The sequence below is a fragment of the Calonectris borealis genome, chromosome 32 (genome assembly GCF_964195595.1).
Source record: "Calonectris borealis chromosome 32, bCalBor7.hap1.2, whole genome shotgun sequence".
Classification (NCBI taxonomy): domain Eukaryota; kingdom Metazoa; phylum Chordata; class Aves; order Procellariiformes; family Procellariidae; genus Calonectris; species Calonectris borealis.
In genome coordinates, this window is record NC_134343.1 from 447372 (window position 1) to 462696 (window position 15325).

Sequence of the window (15325 nt, forward strand, 5' to 3'; positions counted from 1 at the left end):
CACGGCGCGGCACGGCACGGTGCAGGGTGGCTCAGTGCAGCGTGGCACACCGTGACATGGCACGGCACGGCATGGCGCAGCACTGTATGGTGCAGCGTGGCTCGGTGCAGCACAGCGTGGCACGGCACGGCGCAGCACTGCTTGGTGCGGCATGGCTCGGTGCAGCATGGCACACCATGACATGGCACCGCACGGCGTGGCGCAGCACCGCATGGCGCAGCACGGCTCGGGGCAGCGCGGCACGGCGCAGTACCACACGGTGCAGTGTGGCACAGCATTGGCACAGCGCAGCACCGCATGGTGCAGCATGGCACACCATGACATGGCACTGCACGGCGTGGTGCAGCACTGCATGGCGCAGCATGGCACGGCACAGCACAGCACACCACGACATGGCACCACACAGCACGGCACGGCACAGCACGGTGCAGGACAGCGTGCCGCGGTGCAGGATGGCACGGCACGGTGCAGGACAGCGTGCCACGGTGCAGGATGGCACAGCACAGCACAGCACGGTGCAGGACAGCGTGCCACGGTGCAGGATGGCACAGCACAGCACAGCACGGTGCAGGACAGCGTGCCGCGGTGCGGGATGGCACGGCACAGCACAGCACGGTGCAGGACAGCGTGCCGCGGTGCGGGATGGCACGGCACGGCTAGCATGGCACGGCACGGTGCAGGACAGCGTGCCGCGGTGCGGGATGGCACGGCACAGTGCAGGACAGCGTGCCGCGGTGCGGGATGGCACAGCACGGTGCAGGACAGCGTGCCGTGGTGCAGGATGGCACAGCACAGCACAGCACGGTGCAGGACAGCGTGCCGCGGTGCGGGATGGCACGGCACAGCACAGCACGGTGCAGGACAGCGTGCCGTGGTGCGGGATGGCACGGCACGGTGCAGGACAGCGTGCCACGGTGCAGGATGGCACGGCACAGCACAGCACGGTGCAGGACAGCGTGCTGCGGTGCAGCTCGCTGCAAGGACACCGTGGCACGGCCCGGTACGGCACAGCCTGGCGCGGCACGGCGCGGCACGGCGCGGCGGGTGCCCGGCGGGATCCCTCCCGCCCCACCCCGGTCCTACCTGTGCGCCCGCGGTCCCCCGGGCTCCGGGCGGGATGTGCAGGGGCTGCGCTGCGGGGACGGAGGGACATGGTTGGCACCGGGGGGGGGGGGGGGGACAGAGCGGGGGCCCCCTCGGGGACCCCCCTGGGGACAGGGACCCTCGCCCGGTCCCCAGTCGAGAGCACCAGCCAGGACGCCACCCCGCAGGTCCCCAAAGCAGGGGAGGCCACCCCCAAGCCGGCTGGCCTGTCCCCAAGGCGGTGGCTTGTCCCCAGGCCGGGGTAGGACACCCTGGAGGAGGTCACCCTGTCCCCAAGCCTGTCCCCACCATGGGGACCCGATCCCAAGAGCCAGCGGCTTGTCCCCAAGGCGGGGGTGGCCACCCCGGGGCCAGTCACCCCATCCCCCAGCTGGGGACAGAGCTGGTGGCTCGTCCCCGTGCCAAGGAAGGTCACCCCCGCGCCCAGATCCCATCTCCGAGGCAGGGGACAGAGCCAGCGGCTTGTCCCCGAGCCAGGGGACGTCACCCCGGGGCTGGTGACCACGTCCCCAAGCTGGGGACAGACCTGGTGGCTTCTCCCCGAGCCAGGGGACGTCACCCCGGGGCTGGTGACCACGTCCCCAAGCTGGGGACAGACCTGGTGGCTTCTCCCCGAGCCAGGGGACGTCACCCCGGGGCTGGTGACCACGTCCCCAAGCTGGGGACAGAGCTGGTGGCTTCTCCCCAAGCCAGGGGACGTCACCCTGGGGCTGGTGACCATGTCCCCAAGCTGGGGACAGAGCTGGTGGCTTCTCCCCGAGCCAGGGGACGTCACCCTGGGGCTGGTGACCACGTCCCCAAGCTGGGGACAGAGCTGGTGGCTTCTCCCCGAGCCAGGGGACGTCACCCCGGGGCTGGTGACCACGTCCCCAAGCTGGGGACAGAGCTGGTGGCTTCTCCCCGAGCCAGGGGACGTCACCCCGGGGCTGGTGACCACGTCCCCAAGCTGGGGACAGAGCTGGTGGCTTCTCCCCGAGCCAGGGGACGTCACCCCGGGGCTGGTGACCATGTCCCCAAGCTGGGGACAGAGCTGGTGGCTTCTCCCCGAGCCATGGGACGTCACCCCGGGGCTGGTGACCATGTCCCCAAGCTGGGGACAGACCTGGTGGCTTCTCCGCGAGCCAGGGGACGTCACCCCGGGGCTGGTGACCATGTCCCCAAGCTGGGGACAGAGCTGGTGGCTTCTCCCCAAGCCAGGGGACGTCACCCCGGGGCTGGTGACCACATCCCCAAGCTGGGGACAGAGCTGGTGGCTTCTCCCCAAGCCAGGGGATGTCACCCCGGGGCTGGTGACCATGTCCCCAAGCTGGGGACAGACCTGGTGGCTTCTCCCCAAGCCAGGGGACGTCACCCTGGGGCTGGTGACCATGTCCCCAAGCTGGGGACAGAGCTGGTGGCTTCTGCCCGAGCCAGGGGACGTCACCGCGGGGCTGGTGACCACCTCCCTCAGTTGGGGACGGCGGCGGTGGCCTGTCCCCAAGCCAGGGGACGTCTCCCCAGGGTCGGCCACCCCATCCCCACGCCAAGGGACAGAGCTGGTGGCCTGTCCCCGAGCCAGGGGACATCACCCCAGGCTGCCCAAGCTGGGGACGGAGCCGGTGGCCTGTCCCCCCACCCCCAAAACGTCCCCGGGGACACCCCAAGACGTCCCCCCACCCCAGGGGCCGGCGCCTACCTGCAGCGGTGATGGCGGCGGCGGCGGCGGCGGGGAAGGCGTCCCCGCGGCGGGGGGAGCTTTAAGTAGGGCCCGGCGTGATGTCACCCGCCACCGCGCTGCCACTAATCCCCGGGGGGTGACATTGGCCCCGGCCCGGGGCTAATCCACCGCCGCCGGCAATTAACGCTCATCCCCCGCGGACGGGGGGGGTCCCCGCTGCCACCACCCCCCCCCCCCAACACCGGGGGGGTTTTGGGGTGCGCTGAGCCGGGGGGACCCCCGCCCCGTTAACGGGGGGACAACGAGCCGCTTTTAATTAACGCCCCAATGGGGATGGGAGAGGTGGGATGGGGTGTCCCCCCCCCCCGCCACGGGGCCCCCGTTAATAACGAACGCCGTCACCCCTAATTACGGCCTGGGCAGTGATTGAGGCTGGGTAATTTGGTGGTGCCGGCTCGTTAGGGCAAACGAAGGCACCCACTGGAAAGCCCGGAGTCGGGGCCCCTCCCTGGGGTCACGCTGGGGGCCTGGGTCCCTCGGGGGGCGGCGGGCCAGGCCTGGGTGCCCTCCTGGGGTGGGGGGGTGACGAAATGTCCGTCCCCCCCCCAGCTCCGTGGGGCCCGGAGCTAATCCCAGGGACAGCTGCCACGTCTGAGCCCCGGGGACGGGGACACGTGGGGACGGCCAGCGGGGTGCCGGGGACGCGGGGACCCCCCACCGGGGTGCAGCGGTTGGGGGGGCTGGCGTGGGAGTGGGGGGCCGGGAAGAGGAGGAGGGGGGGGCCAGGAACAACCCCCCCGACTCCGGCATGGCCCCCCAAGCCAGCACAGCCCCGAGCTCCGTGGGATCCCCCCCAAATCCCGCAGGATCCCCCCCAAATCCTGCAGGGCCCCCCTCAAATCCCGCAGGACCCCCCCCAAATCCCAGCAGGACCCCCCCCCAAAGCCACCGAGCAGCTGGGAGGAGAGTGTTGAAATCGGGATGATTAGTTTGTTTTTCAGACGCGGGGATTTGGGGCTGATTAACCCTAATCCCCGCGCCGGGGGGGGGGATCTGGGGGGGGTCAGCGCAGATGCGGCCGGCGGCTCGTGTGGGGGAGCACCGGGGGCCGCCCCAGCCCCCCAAAAACATCCCGCGGCAAAGGGGGGCACGGCCTCGCCCCGGGAGGGGGTCCCAGCCCCGGGGCTATTCCCGAATCGTTAAGACTTTAATCTCCGGGTGAACCCCGAACCCCTAATTAAACCCTAATGAATTTGGGGGGGGGGGGGGGGGGGGGGGAGCAGGGAAAGTGGCCCCAAAATGCAGCTGCTCGTTACCGGTAATTGGCTTTTTCGGGGTCCCCGCCGCCCCTCCCAGCCCAGCGGGGCCGCAGGGGTGCGGGTCGGTGCTGGGGGGGGGGGCACGGCGCTCTGATTTCCGCGTTTCTGGAGAAAAATGCAATGGGTGAACACTTTATACGCTCATTTTTATATCTATATTCATATAAAATATATAGCTGCGTGTATATAAAAATCGTATCTATATTCATTTAAATTATATCTATGTTTATTAAAATTTACTTCCGTATTTATATAAAATTCATGTATTTATATGAAATTGTTTCTATATATAAAATGTAGCTGTATTTAAGTTACATCTGTCTTTATTAAAATTATACCTGTATTTATTAAAATTATACCTTTATTTATTAAAATTATATCTATATTTATGAAAATATCTATATTTATATAAATTATATTAAAATTTTATATGTTTATATAAAATTATACCTATTTATTAAAATTTTATGTATTTTATATCTCTCTATAAAAGCACCCTACGTTTCTATTAAATATATATATTTATCAATATATCAATAAATAATAGATATATTTATTACCAATATAACTATATTTATATCAAAAAAATCTACGTATTTTCTCTCTCTCTACAAAAGCGCCCTGCCCAGCGCCGGTTTTTGAGGAGCAACGCCCCAATATCTCCATTTTTAAGGAGAAGCTCCCCCTCGCCGGGGTTTTCGGGGAGGGCTGGGCCCCCCCCGCCCCGTTTTGGGGGGAGGGCACCCCGTCCTCAGGTGCCCGCCCCGCCCCGTGGCCCCCTAATCCCGATTAGGGTGGCTCAGGGTGGGGGGGGAGCGGCCGCTGCCCCGGCTCTAAATTTAACGCCGGGGTGTCAGGAGCAATCACGTCAGCACCCCGGGGTAATCCGGCCCCGCGCCCCCCCTGAATCCCCCCAAAAAGGGAAAAGGAGAGGGGAACCCCCCCCTCCGGACCCCAAATTAAAGACCTCCCCCCCCAAGCCCCAGAGCCGCCCTCCGAATCGCAAGTTTTGGGGATTTATTTATAATAAAGGAGAAGGTGGAGATGGGCGGGGCCGGGATTAATTAGGAAGCAAACGAGGGAGGATACGGCGAACATTGATGGGTTTTTCTTTATTCCGTTGCCACCGCGGGGTGGAGAAACGCGGACGGTACAAAGCTGGAACGCACGAAGGGGAAACGAGGGCGGGGAGACCGCAGCCCCCCACCCCGGGACGCAAGGGAAAGGTGCAGGAATCGGAGCCATCCCCGCCCGGGGGGCTTCGAGAAGCCGAAGCCCCAAATCTCCTCTTTCCACACCCAAAAATACACGAGGTTTGTGTAGAAAACCAGGGATTTCAAAAACTGTCCCCACCACGCCCCCCCGACACTTCTATAGATTTTTTTGCAACTCGGAGAGGGGGGGAAAGAAAAGAAAAGTGTACAAAAAAGGGAGGGGAGGAAAAAAAAAAAAAAATCCAAAAAAGTCTCATAAACCCCTCGGAAGTCGTGTGTTGTTTTTGCCTGTACGTCGTGAACAGAGTCAGCTCTCGCGACGTGTCCCAGCCGCTACGCACGGAAGCAGGAGAAACCCCCTCCCCAAACGCGCCCCCCTCAACCCCGACCCCCCCCCCGACCCCCTCCCCTGCCCTCCGAGTCTCTCCTACCGCCCGGCGCCGGCCGGCCGCCCTAAGCCCGCTCGCCGCGGATGCGCCGCGCCAGCTGGATGTCCTTGGGCATGATGGTGACCCTCTTGGCGTGGATGGCGCAGAGGTTGGTGTCCTCGAAGAGGCCCACGAGGTACGCTTCGCTGGCTTCCTGCCGGGAGAGAGCCGCAGCCTCAGCGCGGGGGGGGATGGAACATTTTGGGGAGACTTACGTGGCCCTGATATCCCCCCCCTAGGTACTGCGGCGCTGTGCGGGATGGGGTCTCACCTGCAGCGCCCCGATAGCGGCGCTCTGGAAACGCAGGTCGGTCTTGAAGTCCTGCGCGATCTCCCTCACCAGGCGTTGGAAGGGCAGCTTGCGGATCAGCAGTTCTGTGGATTTCTGGTATCGTCGGATCTCCCGTAGGGCCACCGTGCCGGGCCTGCAAGGGATTTCAGCAGTTAAAAATCACTCTTGGGTGTAAAACCGCGCTCTTTCTGCGTCGAGTCACCTGCGCTGCCGGGCAGGGTGGCCAGGGGACCCCAAGCCCCCCGTGGGTGACATCGGCCCGGGTACCTGTAGCGATGGGGCTTCTTCACGCCCCCCGTGGAAGGCGCGCTCTTCCTGGCGGCCTTGGTGGCCAGTTGCTTCCGCGGCGCCTTCCCGCCGGTGGATTTCCGAGCCGTCTGCTTGGTGCGGGCCATGCCGGACGGTCAGAGCCTGCCGAAGGGGAGAAGGCCGAGGTCGGCTCCGGGGCCGGGGATGCGAAGGGCGAGACCGGCCGTTAACGGCTGAGGGGTGGGGAGGGGCGGCCGGCTGCCCGCACCGGGCCCCCAGCCCCAGCTCGCTTCTGCGGGGGACGAAGGGGCTGCCCCCCCGGCCTCAGGGGGGCACCGGGCTGAGGGAGAGCCGCCAGGCCAGCGGATCCGCCGCCGGGCTGGGCCCGGGCGAGCGCCCATGGCCTACACCGCGCCGCGCTGGGGGAGAAGCCCCCGCCATCCCCTCAGCGCCCTCGGACTACAGCTCCCAGAAGCCTTCGCGCCGCGTCACGTGCCACACCACATCGCCCGGCTGATTGGCTGGCGGCGTCCAGCCAATGGGCTCGCACGCTGCCAGCAGCGAGGAGGTGCCGCCGAGTCTCCCCCCTAGATGGACGCGCCTCTCGGCCTATCCCTTCCCGGCCTCTCAACCAATCAGCGCCGCCACCCGCCACAGCCAACCAGCGGCCGGCGCCAGACGGAAGGCGGGACTGGGGAGAAGCGTCTCCTCAGACGACCTCGGCGCCGAGCCGCCCCCCCCAACACCGCTCCCTCCCCCGGGCCGCTGTTACCGGGCACCGGCCCCGACCCCGGCCCCGCCGTTACCTGCGTGCCCGGCTGGCGGCGGCGCTGGAGCCGTTGGGGGTCCCGCGGTGACGCTGTCGCTGCTCTCGCTTCCTTCCCGCCTTTCCCGACAGAAAATGGCGGGCTCCCGGCGGAGGCTGTTTACCCGTCATGCACCGCGGCGGGGGGGCGGGGGAGGGAGGTCGGCTGAGGTGAGGCGGGCCGGCGCCATCTTGTGACCCGGCCCGGCGGGCGGGTTGGGGCGGCCTCAGGGCCCCGGGGCCCTCCCGGGCTCGGTTTCCACCTCGGTGCGAGCCCTCGGTTGAACCCAGACCGATTTTCTGTACCCCACAGCCTTCCCCCTCCTCCGCGCGGAGCGGCCTGGGGAGGACGAGCGAGGGAGAGACCGTCACCCCCTCAGCCGAAGGGAGCATCCAGGCTTTGGTTCCCCTAAATACACCTTCAGGTAGCGCTTTCCCGTTTCACACAAGTCACTTCAGCACCAGCAACACTCACCGGCGCAAATGGCGGGAAGGAAAAGCTTTAATCTTATTTTTAATCCACCTGCCAGCGCTGCTCATTACTCCCTTCTCCAGAGAGAAGCCTGGCGTGAGGGCTGTGTCTCATGCTCGTCCACAGACACCTGGTACAGCGGAGTCTGTGAACTTCAAGCACCAGCGTGGGGGGGAAAAAAACAGGTTGGGGGGGGAAAAAAACAGGTCGAGGGGAAAAAAAGCAGGTGAGGGGATAAATCTCTGCCACCCGACTCCTCGCTGTAGTCACCAGAGGGCACGCGTCCGCCGCCGAGAGCAGCCTGAATACGACAGTCACAGGGAGAGATCCGCTGCTTGATTGGGTTTTTTTTAGGTCGGAACAAGGGGACAGAGTTCGTTAGGCCCCGGGGAGCCCAAAGCAGGTCGAGGTGGGAGCCATCAGCCTCATCTGAGGGTGCTGCCCTGCTCCCTGCTTGGAAAAACACCCACGCCAAACCGAAAAAAAAAAAAACCAAACCCAGCCCGGCTCAAATTTTCCACGACTTTATTCCAGAAAAGCAACCAAGCCGCGAGTTACAGAAGGCAACCGGAACAGGGCGGGAGTTTGGGCTCCAGCCGCCGCCAGGCAGAGAGGGGAAAAGAATTAAATCGTTGTATAATTTTTCTGGTTTTGAACCTTTTTTTTTCCCCTATTTTTCAACCCGGCAGGCTCGGCGAAAGCTTTCTGTGCGAATTAGCGAAGAGAAAAAAAAAAACCAAACCCAAAAAAGCTCAACCCGGCTGAAAATAAGAGCGTCGGTGAAGGCGGTTAGTGCGGAGGGAGAGGAGTCGGGGCGGGGGACGAAGCTCGACGGCCGCCCGCCGCCCTCGCGCCGGCATCCCGCGCGGCGTCTGGAAACGGCCCGGTGCCGGCGGACGTTTCGGCCGTTCCCGTCATGGAGCGCTCGGCCGGCGCGAGGGAGGCGGACGCCGGTGGAGCTGCGGGAGGAGAGCGTGGGGTCAGAGGCGTCCCGACGCCGGCATCGCGCCGTCGGCATCGCCGACGATGCCGTACCTTCGTTAGGGGTGCCGGGGCGCACCCCGGTGCCTACGGCAGGCGGGCTTTGATGGCGGCCACGATCTTCTGGAGCTTGGCATCGCTGTCCACAAACCCGTCACCGTTCTGGCGGAGGGAGAACGACCGCGTCCGAGGGTGCTCGCGCGCCCCGGCGCCACGCCGGGGAGGGGGGGGACACGCCGGGGAGGGGGGGGACACGCCGGGGAGTGGGGGGGACACGCCGTGGAGGGGGTCACCCACCTTCTTGGAGTGGACCAAGCGTCCGCCCACCGTCACTTCAAACCATCCCGTCACCTCCTGCGTCCCCTGGCCGCTCTGTGGGGACACGGGGTGTGTGGGGGGGTCACCTCGGTCACCGGCTGCCCCCCGCCCTGTGCCCCCTCCCCACCACTCACCACCTCCAGCGCGCCCGGGAAGCGCCTCTCCAGCTCCCGCTTGAGCTGTTGGTACTGAAAGCAAGGAGGGGGGGTCACCCCTGTGCCCGTTTGGGGGGCGCAGCCCCTCGCAGGGGGGTGGGGGGAAAGGGGGGGCACGGCTCACCTTGGGGCTGTAGCCTCAGGCTCCGCTGCAGGGGGGCCGGCGGTCAGTGGGATGGGGACCCTGCAACGGACCCCCACCCGGCACAGGGACCCCCACCCGGCACAGGGACACCCCCCCCAGGGCACAGGGACCCCCACCCGGCACAGGGACCCCTCCCGGGCACAAGGGTCCCCCCCGCGAGCACAGGGACACCCCCCCCGGGCACAGGGACCCCTCCCGGGCACAGGGACCCTCTCCCGGGCACAGGGCCCCCCCCTCGGACACAGGGACCCCCACCCAGCGCAGTGACTCCCCCCCCGGGGTACAGGGCCCCCGCCATGAGCACAGGGACCCTCTCCCGGGTACAGGGACCCCCCCCACCACACCAAGCGCACACCGTGCACAAGGGACCCCCCCAAATCGAGCACAAGGACCCCCTCCGTGCACAAGGACCCCCACCATACACAAGGAACCCCCGTGCACAGGGGACCCCCCCAAATGGAGCACAAGGACCCCCCCCCGCACAAGGACCCCCACCATACACAAGGACACCCCCCCGTGCGCAAGGGACCCCCCCAAATCGAGCACAAGGACCGCCCCGCGTGCACAAGGACCCCCCCCCCGCGCACAAGGGCCCCCCCAAACCGAGCGAGCCCCCCGCCCGCACCAGTAGAGCACGGAGACGCGGAGCGGCTCGGCCATGGCGACGGCGGGGAAGGCGGCGGCTGCGCGGCGGCGTCGGTCCCGCCCCGGGCCGGGCCTGGGGGGGTCCCGGGGGGGCCCCGCGCCCCCGAACACCCCCCCCCCCGGTCTCGGCGGGGCTGCCCCGGGAGGCGGAGTGCGGCGGGAGCGGGGCCGGGGCCGGCCCTTGCCCCCCCCGAGCAGCGGGAGCGGCCCCTCCCCTCCCCACCCCGGCTGCTCCCGCCCCGCTGACCCCCCCGGCACCTCTGGGGGCCCCGTGGGATTCCGGTCGCACCAGTACAGCCAGTGCGGCCCCAGTACAGCCTGTGCGGCCCCAGTACAGCCAGGGCATCACACCAGTACAGCCAGTGCGGCCCCAGTACAGCCTGTGCGGCCCCAGTACAGCCAGGGCATCACACCAGTACAGCCTGTGCGGCCCCAGTACAGCCTGTGCGGCCCCAGTACAGCCAGGGCATCACACCAGTACAGCCAGTGCGGCCCCAGTACAGCCAGTGCGGCCCCCAGTACAGCCAGGGCATCACACCAGTACAGCCTGTGCGGCCCCAGTACAGCCAGTGCGGCCCCCAGTACAGCCAAGGCATCACACCAGTACAGCCTGTGCGGCCCCAGTACAGCCTGTGCAGCCCCAGTACAGCCAGGGCATCACACCAGTACAGCCTGTGCGGCCCCAGTACAGCCAGGGCATCACACCTGTATAACCAGTCCATCCTCCCCAGTATAACCCGTGCATCCCCCAGTATAACCAGTGTATCCCCCCAGTATAACCAGTGCATCCCTCCAGTATAACCTGTGTAGCCCTCCAGTGTAATCAGTCCATCCCCCCAGTATAACCAGTGCATCCCCTCAGTATAACCAGTACATCCCCCAGTACAACCAGTGTATCCCCCCAGTATAACCCGTGCATCCCCCAGTATAACCCATGAATCCTCTCAGTATAACCTGTTCATCCCCCAGTATAACCAGTGCATCGCCCCAGTATAACCTGTTCATTCCCCAGTATAACCCATGCATCCGCTAGTATAACCAGTCCATTCCCCCAGTATAACCCGTGCATCCCCCAGTACAACCAGTCCATCCCCCCAGTATAACCCGTGCAGCCCCCCAGTGTAACCAGTCCATCCCCCCAGTATAACCAGTGCATCCCCTCAGTATAACCAGTACATCCCCCAGTACAACCCGTCCGTCCCCCCAGTATAACCCGTGCACCGCCCCCCCGCCGCTCCCGGGGCCGCCCCACGCGCTCCCGCCGCTCCCCGGGGCCGCGCACAGCCGGGGCCGCGCACAGCCGGGGCCGCGCTCGGTGCTCCCGGGCGGCGGCTGCGGGCTGCGGCGGGGATGGGGCCGCGGCGCTGAGCGGGGGGGGCCCGGCGGGGCGGGGGGGGGCCCGGGCCGGCGCCCCCCGCTCCCGGCGCGATGGGCGAATGGACCATCCTGGAGCGGCTGCTGGAGGCGGCGGTGCAGCAGCACTCCACCATGATCGGCAGGTGAGCCCACCGGGGACCCCCCCACGGACCCCCACGCCGCCCCGCGGCCCCAGCCCCACGCTGCCCACGGGTCAGCATCCGTGCCCACCGCCCCCCCCGGCCCCACTCCGCACCCCCACGGACCCCCCCCCCCCCCCCAGGGTCAGGAACTGCCCGTGGGGGAGGGCAGGGGGGCCGTCACCCACGGGGTGACAGCGGGTCCCCGTGGGGTGACAGCGGGGTCCCCACAGGGCATCCCCCACCCGCCAAGAGGCAGGGAGGTGGCCCGGGTGGGGGGCGGCGGAGGGACCCGCTGTCACCTCCCCGCTGTCACCTCCCCGCTGGCAGGAGGTGACAGCTGTGGTAACGGGGACACTCGGGACAAGGGACACCGTGGGGGTGGGCACAGCCCGGGGGTTCCTTCCCGCGTGGGGGTCGGTCCCAGGGGGGGTCCTCGCCGGGGGAAGACGGGGCCATCGGCTGCGTTTTGGGGACCAGCGGTCCCCGCTGAGATGCAGGTGGGGGGGAGAGGAGGGGAGATGGTCCCTGCATGTCCCCCGCCAGCAGCAGGTCCCCAAAACTGTACCCTGAGTACCCCCAAACCTGCACCCCGCATCCCCCAGACCCGCACCCTCTGTCCCCCCAAACCTGCACCCTCTGTCCCCCCAAACCCGCACCCTCTGTCCCCCCAAACCTGCACCCTCTGTCCCCCCAAACCCGCACCCCGCATCCCCCAAACCCGCACCCCGCATCCCCCAAACTTGCACCGTGTCCCCCCAAACCTGCAGCCCACATCTCCCCAAACCTGCACCCTGCATCCCCCCCAAACCTGCACCCTGTATCCCCTCAAACCTGCACCCCGTGTCCCCCAAACCTACAGCCCACGTTCCCCCAAACCTGCACCATGTCCCCCAAACCTGCACCCCGTGTCCCCCAAACCTGCAGCCCACATCCCCCCAAACCTGCACCCCGCATCTCCCCAAACCTGCACCCTGCGTCCCTCCAAACCTGCACCGTATCCCCCCCAAACCTGCAGCCTGTGTCCCCCCAAACCTGCACCCTGCATCCCCCCAAACTCGCAGCCTGCGTCCCCCCAAACCTGCACCCCACATCTCCCCAAATCTGCAGTGTCCCCCAAACCTGCACTCCGTGTCCCCCAAACTTGCACCCCGCATTCCCCCAAACCTGCACCCCACATCTCCCCAAATCTGCACACTGTGTCCCCCAAACCTGCATTCCATGTCCCCCCAAACCTGCACCCCGCATCCCCCCAGACTTGCAGCCTGCATCCCCCCAAACCTGCACCCATCTCCCCAAACCTGCACCCCACATCTCCCCAAACCTGCACGCTGCCCCCCCCAAACCTGCACCCCAGCTCCTGCAGGGCGCCTGGGGGCAGGCCCCGACCTGCCGTGGGGCGCTGGGGGTCCCGCTGCCCCCGGGGGCGACCCCCCCCGGCAGAGCCGCAGCCGCGAGGGACGCGTATCGACGGGCGCCCGCGGCCCCGGGACGGGTCAAGGTCGGGGCGGTGGCAGGGGGGAGGTTGGGCCTGGGAAGCACCCGGGGGTCCAGGTGGGACCCGGGGGTCCCGGTGGGACCTGGGGGTCCGGGTCCAGGTCAGACCCACGTGTCTGGGTGCTGGTAGGACCCAGGTGTCCTGGTTTGACCCACGTGTCCCAGTTCAACCCATGTATCCCAGTGTCCACGTGGGACCCACGTGTCCAGGTCCAGGTAGGACCCAGGTCTCCAGGTCCAACCCATGTATCCAGGGAGGACCCACATGTCTGGGTCCAGATAGGACCCAGGTCTCCAGGTCCAAGCCATGTGTCCAGGTCCAACCCACACATCCAGGTCCAGGTAGGATCCAGGTCTCCAGGTCCAACCCACGTGTTGGGGTCCAGGTAGGACCCACGTGTCCAGGTCTAACCCATGTGTCTAGGCCCAGGTAGAACCTACGTGTCCAGATCCAGGTAGGACCCAGGTCTCCAGGTCCAACCTGCGTGTCCAGGTCCAGGTAGGACCCAGGTCTCCAGGTCCAACCTGCGTGTCCAGGTCCAGGTAGGACCCACGTGTCCAGGTCTAACCCACGTGTCTGGGTCCAGGTAGGACCCACGTGTCCAGGTCCAACCCACATGTCTAGGTCCAGGTAGGACCCACGTGTCCAGGTCTAACCCACATGTCTAGGTCCAGGTAGGACCCACGTGTCCAGGTCCAACCCACATGTCTAGGTCCAGGTAGGACCCACGTGTCCAGGTCCAGCCCAGGTGTCCAGGTCCAGGTAGGACCCACATGTCCAGGTCCAGCCCAGGTGTCCAGGTCCAGGTAGGACCCACATGTCCAGGTCTAACCCACGTGTCCAGGTCCAGGTAGGACCCACGTGTCCAGGTCCAGCCCAGGTGTCCAGGTCCAGGTAGGACCCACGTGTCCAGGTCTAACCCACGTGTCCAGGTCCAGGTAGGACCCACGTGTCCAGGTCTAACCCACGTGTCTGGGTCCAGGTAGGACCCACATGTCCAGGTCCAGCCCAGGTGTCCAGGTCCAGGAAGGACCCACATGTCCAGGTCTAACCCACGTGTCTAGGTCCAGATAGGACCCACGTGTCTGGATCCAGGTAGGATCCAGGTCTCCAGGTCCAACCCACGTGTTGGGGTCCAGGTAGGACCCACGTGTCCAGGTCCGACCCGGGTGTCCGGGTCCAGGTGATCGCACCTCCTCCCTCCTTCTTCCCGGGCAGGATCCTGCTGACGGTGGTGGTGATCTTCCGCATCCTGATCGTGGCCATCGTGGGCGAGACGGTGTACGAGGACGAGCAGACCATGTTCATGTGCAACACGCTGCAGCCGGGCTGCAACCAGGCGTGCTACGACAAGGCCTTCCCCATCTCCCACATCCGCTACTGGGTCTTCCAGATCATCCTGGTCTGCACCCCCAGCCTCTGCTTCATCACCTACTCCGTCCATCAGTCGGCCAAGCAACGGGAACGGCGCTACTCCTTCCTCTACCCGCTCTTGGAACGCGACGGCCGCGAAACTAAGAAGACCAAGACGGTCAACGGGGTGCTGGCACCCAGCCCCGAGGGGGGCTGCAAGGAGGAACCCGACTGCCTGGAGGCGAAGGAGCTGCCCGGCCCGCCGCCGCGGACCCCCCGCAGCTCCAAAGCCAAGCGGCAAGAAGGCATCTCCCGTTTCTACGTCATCCAGGTGGTTTTCCGCAACGCTCTGGAGATCGGCTTCCTGGCCGGGCAGTATTTCCTTTACGGATTCAACGTGCCGGCCATCTTCGAGTGCGATCGTTATCCTTGCGTCAAGGAGGTGGAGTGTTACGTCTCGCGGCCCACCGAGAAGACCGTCTTTTTGGTCTTCATGTTCGCCGTCAGCGGCGTCTGCGTCCTCCTCAACCTGGCCGAGCTCAACCACTTGGGTTGGCGCAAGGTCAAGGCCGCCGTCCGCGGGGTGCAAGCGCGTCGCAAGTCGCTGGTGGAGGTGCGCAAGAAGGACCTTTCCCCCCCGGCCCCCGCGCTCGGCCGGACGCAGTCCAGCGAGTCCGCCTACGTCTGAGCCACCCCCCCTGCCTGGGGGCTGGGGGGGGGGGGAAGGCGGTGCTGCCCCCCACCCTCCCCAAATCGCCGGGGTCCCCCCCCTCTCCGGTTTGCCGCAAGGGCTGACGCCGGGTCTCGGCGTCGATCGACCTCCTCACGTCATGGTGCAAGCGGGGAGTGGGGGGGGGGCCCCCCACGACCCACACCCCGACGGCCTCTGGGCCGGGGGGAAATCGGGGGGGTGGGTGGGGTTATTTATTTGTCAGAGGGGGGTGGGGGGGCAGAGCCCCCCTCCGTGTCCCCCCCCCTCCCCGAAATGTAAATAAACGGGCTGGAGCGTTGAGCGCCAAGCTCTACCTGGCGGGTTGGGGGGTGTCGCTGGACGATCCCCCCCTCCCCGAGCGCGGCAGGGAGCCCGGCGACCCCCCCTTTCCCCCCCCCACCCCGGATTTGCAGCCTCTAATCCGCTCTCTAATAGCTCTAAAGAAGGGAAAGGGGCTGAGCCAGGCACCATCTGCCGGGGCC

The 15325-nt window shown here is 66.2% G+C and overlaps 3 protein-coding genes across 6 annotated transcripts; 1 reads left to right on the forward strand and 2 right to left on the reverse strand.

Moving 5' to 3' along the window:
• Window positions 1-5172: 5172 nt before the first annotated feature.
• Window positions 5173-7172, reverse strand: LOC142074092 (histone H3.3A). The gene is made up of 4 exons (XM_075134540.1): window positions 7070-7172; window positions 6282-6425; window positions 5994-6147; window positions 5173-5876 (listed from the first exon to the last, which is right to left on the reverse strand). Exons 2-4 carry the CDS (start codon window positions 6407-6409, stop codon window positions 5748-5750), a joined length of 411 nt encoding a protein of 136 aa, XP_074990641.1. The 5' UTR covers window positions 6410-6425; window positions 7070-7172; the 3' UTR covers window positions 5173-5747.
• A 59-nt stretch (window positions 7173-7231) lies between these two features.
• LOC142074082 (gap junction delta-2 protein-like) lies at window positions 7232-15140 on the forward strand. Of its 4 annotated transcripts, XM_075134529.1 has the most exons (4): window positions 7233-7283; window positions 7382-7493; window positions 8230-8328; window positions 13997-15131. In XM_075134529.1, the coding sequence occupies exon 4, from the start codon at window positions 14079-14081 to the stop codon at window positions 14817-14819; it is 741 nt and encodes a 246-aa protein (XP_074990630.1). In that variant the 5' UTR covers window positions 7233-7283; window positions 7382-7493; window positions 8230-8328; window positions 13997-14078; the 3' UTR covers window positions 14820-15131. The 4 variants fall into 4 exon arrangements, 3 of the variants coding, with proteins under 3 accessions (XP_074990629.1, XP_074990630.1, XP_074990628.1); XM_075134528.1 differs by having other exon boundaries at window positions 7232-7493; window positions 13997-15140; XR_012670519.1 differs by lacking the exons at window positions 8230-8328; window positions 13997-15131 and adding an exon at window positions 8075-8183 and having other exon boundaries at window positions 7246-7493.
• SELENOW (selenoprotein W) lies at window positions 8049-9937 on the reverse strand. The gene is made up of 6 exons (XM_075134547.1): window positions 9765-9937; window positions 9119-9143; window positions 8974-9027; window positions 8819-8893; window positions 8576-8683; window positions 8049-8499 (listed from the first exon to the last, which is right to left on the reverse strand). The coding sequence occupies exons 1-5, from the start codon at window positions 9797-9799 to the stop codon at window positions 8609-8611; spliced, it is 264 nt and encodes an 87-aa protein (XP_074990648.1). The 5' UTR covers window positions 9800-9937; the 3' UTR covers window positions 8049-8499; window positions 8576-8608.
• Window positions 15141-15325: the final 185 nt, after the last annotated feature.

What these genes read in the sequence shown, in the direction of transcription:
- LOC142074092 (XM_075134540.1), bottom strand. Translation starts at nt 6,409, where the DNA reads ATGGCCCGCACCAAGCAGACGGCTCGGAAATCCACCGGCGGGAAGGCG. An exon ending in AAGAAGCCCCATCGCTACAG is followed by an intron (nt 6,148 to 6,281) that starts GTACCCGGGCCG and finishes AATCCCTTGCAG; the next exon opens with GCCCGGCACGGTGGCCCTAC. An exon ending in CCGCTATCGGGGCGCTGCAG is followed by an intron (nt 5,877 to 5,993) that starts GTGAGACCCCAT and finishes CTCTCCCGGCAG; the next exon opens with GAAGCCAGCGAAGCGTACCT.
- LOC142074082 (XM_075134527.1), top strand. Translation starts at nt 11,213, where the DNA reads ATGGGCGAATGGACCATCCTGGAGCGGCTGCTGGAGGCGGCGGTGCAG. An exon ending in CACTCCACCATGATCGGCAG is followed by an intron (nt 11,284 to 13,996) that starts GTGAGCCCACCG and finishes CTTCCCGGGCAG; the next exon opens with GATCCTGCTGACGGTGGTGG.